This window comes from Myotis brandtii, unplaced genomic scaffold (assembly GCF_000412655.1).
Source record: "Myotis brandtii unplaced genomic scaffold, ASM41265v1 scaffold68, whole genome shotgun sequence".
Lineage (NCBI taxonomy): Eukaryota > Metazoa > Chordata > Mammalia > Chiroptera > Vespertilionidae > Myotis > Myotis brandtii.
This window is the reverse complement of record NW_005370657.1, coordinates 2,398,229-2,400,182: the sequence shown is the minus strand read 5'-3', so window position 1 is coordinate 2,400,182 and position 1,954 is coordinate 2,398,229. Positions and strand designations below refer to the sequence as shown.

At 62.2% G+C, this 1,954-nt stretch overlaps 1 protein-coding gene across 2 annotated transcripts in view; it reads left to right on the top strand.

Annotated features, from left to right (window-relative positions):
- The window catches only part of MVB12B (multivesicular body subunit 12B), a 148,631-nt gene that overhangs the window by 127,890 nt on the left and 18,787 nt on the right, over positions 1–1,954 (top strand). For both annotated transcript variants that reach the window (XM_014529406.1, XM_014529405.1), the window contains exon 10: positions 1,829–1,946. In XM_014529406.1, the coding sequence (XP_014384892.1) occupies positions 1,829–1,915 (87 nt within the window). In that variant the 3' untranslated portion in view covers positions 1,916–1,946. The remainder of the gene's footprint in view (positions 1–1,828; positions 1,947–1,954) is intronic.

The window sequence follows — 1,954 nt, the reverse complement described above, 5'->3', positions numbered from 1 at the left end:
TTTTGTGTCTTGTTTTTTGTTTTGTTTTTTAGATTCCACATGTAAGTGAGATCATGTGGTACTTTTCTTCCGTCTGACTTATTTCACTTAGCATAATGCGTCACAAACAGCAAGACTTCATTCTTCTCAGGCTGAATAATATTCCACTGTGTATATACAGGGCTGGGCAAAAGCTTGCCGTTGCCTTGTGACGTTCTGTTGAGTTACTAAAGCTGCTGTAATAGTCATAACCCGCACGTCTTTCTCCGTACGAGCAGCTGTACTGTGTGCCACGCTTCCTCTACCCATGAGCCGGTGAGGGCGCTCGGGGTGTGCTCTGCCCGGCTACGGTGAGTGAGCTGCGTGGGCGCAGACAGCTCCTCAAGTTTGTCTTTCACTTCCTTGGGATCAGACCCGGCAGTGGGACTGCTGGGTCACATGGTGGTTCTATTTTTAGTTTTTAAAGGGTCTCCATACTGCTTTCCTCGCGGCGGCACCAGTTGACATTCCCAACAATGCACGCGGGTTCCCTTTTCTCCGCGTCCTCACCAACCCTTGTCACTTCCTGGTGACCCCACTGCCGAGGTGAGCTTACCGAGGTTCCGAGAGGAGCAGAGAGCTGCCCGAGGTGCCCTGCGACGTGAGCGCCTCTCCGCCCTCGGAGACAGGCTGTCTGTAGGGACCCCATCCTTCCCCCACCGGGGCCTGTGGCTCCGTGAGGCTGCGCACCTCCACCTTCGCACAGGGACGGTCAGCCGGGCCTCCCCGAGCCCCAGCGCACATCTGTGTCTGTCTGTCTGTCTGTCCTGGGTCAGTGCTGTGGGACTGCCAGGCAGGGGGGTTGAGGACACTATCAAACCTGAAACCTTTCAACTTCCAGCTGCTCTCGCTTGGTGTGGCCCGGAAGTGCCTCCTGGCTGCAGGCAGCCCCTCGGGGCAGGGGTGCTGGGCAGGCTCTGCCAGGTGCCTGGAGGGAGCAGAGCGTCTGGAGCCCTCCTTGTGGGGGTGCCCGGGGGATGCCCCCCTGCTGCCATGGCTCCACCCCATCTTCCTACCAGCCTCCCCCAGTGTCCCCACAGAGGCGGCGGCGGCGGGCGCTGCTTTAAGTAGGCGAGCCCTTTTATGGTGATTCCAGCTGCCGAAAAGGTTTCAGATCGTATTTAAACGCTTGACAACCACTGACCCAGTGTAAGCTCCTCATTCCCAAAACCTGTAGGAGCACCTGGCCTTCAAGGTGACCCTCAGGTCCCCTGGCCCCACAGAAAAGGCGCTGCCCTCGGCCCAAGATCTGCTGGGTGCGCTCGGGGGCCAGTGGGTGCAGCCCTAGAGGGTCCTCGGCAGCTCATGAGGCCACTCGCACACCCGCAGGGAGGGGGCACGGGCAGGGTGTGTCCGTCACCAGCAGTGCTCGAGGGGCACGTACTCGGAGCGGCAAGTGGGGGTCCCCTGGGCCTGGGGGCTGCACTGCCCTTGGTCAGGCTTGGGACGGAACCCAGATCTGCCCTTGCCAGCGTGGGACTCCGTCCAGTAGGACCGTCTGCGGGGGTGGGAGGCGGAGGGCGCCGGGCGTGCAGCCTGGCACGCAATCAGCTGGCGCGTTTGCCGCTGATGTCATGGCTCAGGCACTGCCGGTGCTGAGGTCTCACCTTGCGGGCGTGGGGGCAGGGACTGTGAGAGGTACCAGCCCTCAGAGACCAGCAGGCACTGCAGCCCCACAGGTGGGTCTGAAGGCATATGCTCGCACCCACAGCCCGTGTGCACGCACAGGGCTCGGCGAGGGCCCGGCCAAGGTGTGGAGTGGCCGCCCCGGGTCCCCCACACTGACTGCTCTCTGTCCGTCCCTCCACAGTATGAGTACAGCTTCCGCACCGAGCAGAGCGCCGCCGCCAGGCTCCCGCCCAGCCCCACGCGCTGCCAGCAGATCCCGCAGTCCTGAGGGCCCAGCTGCCTCCTGCCTCCTGCGGGGAGCAGAGGC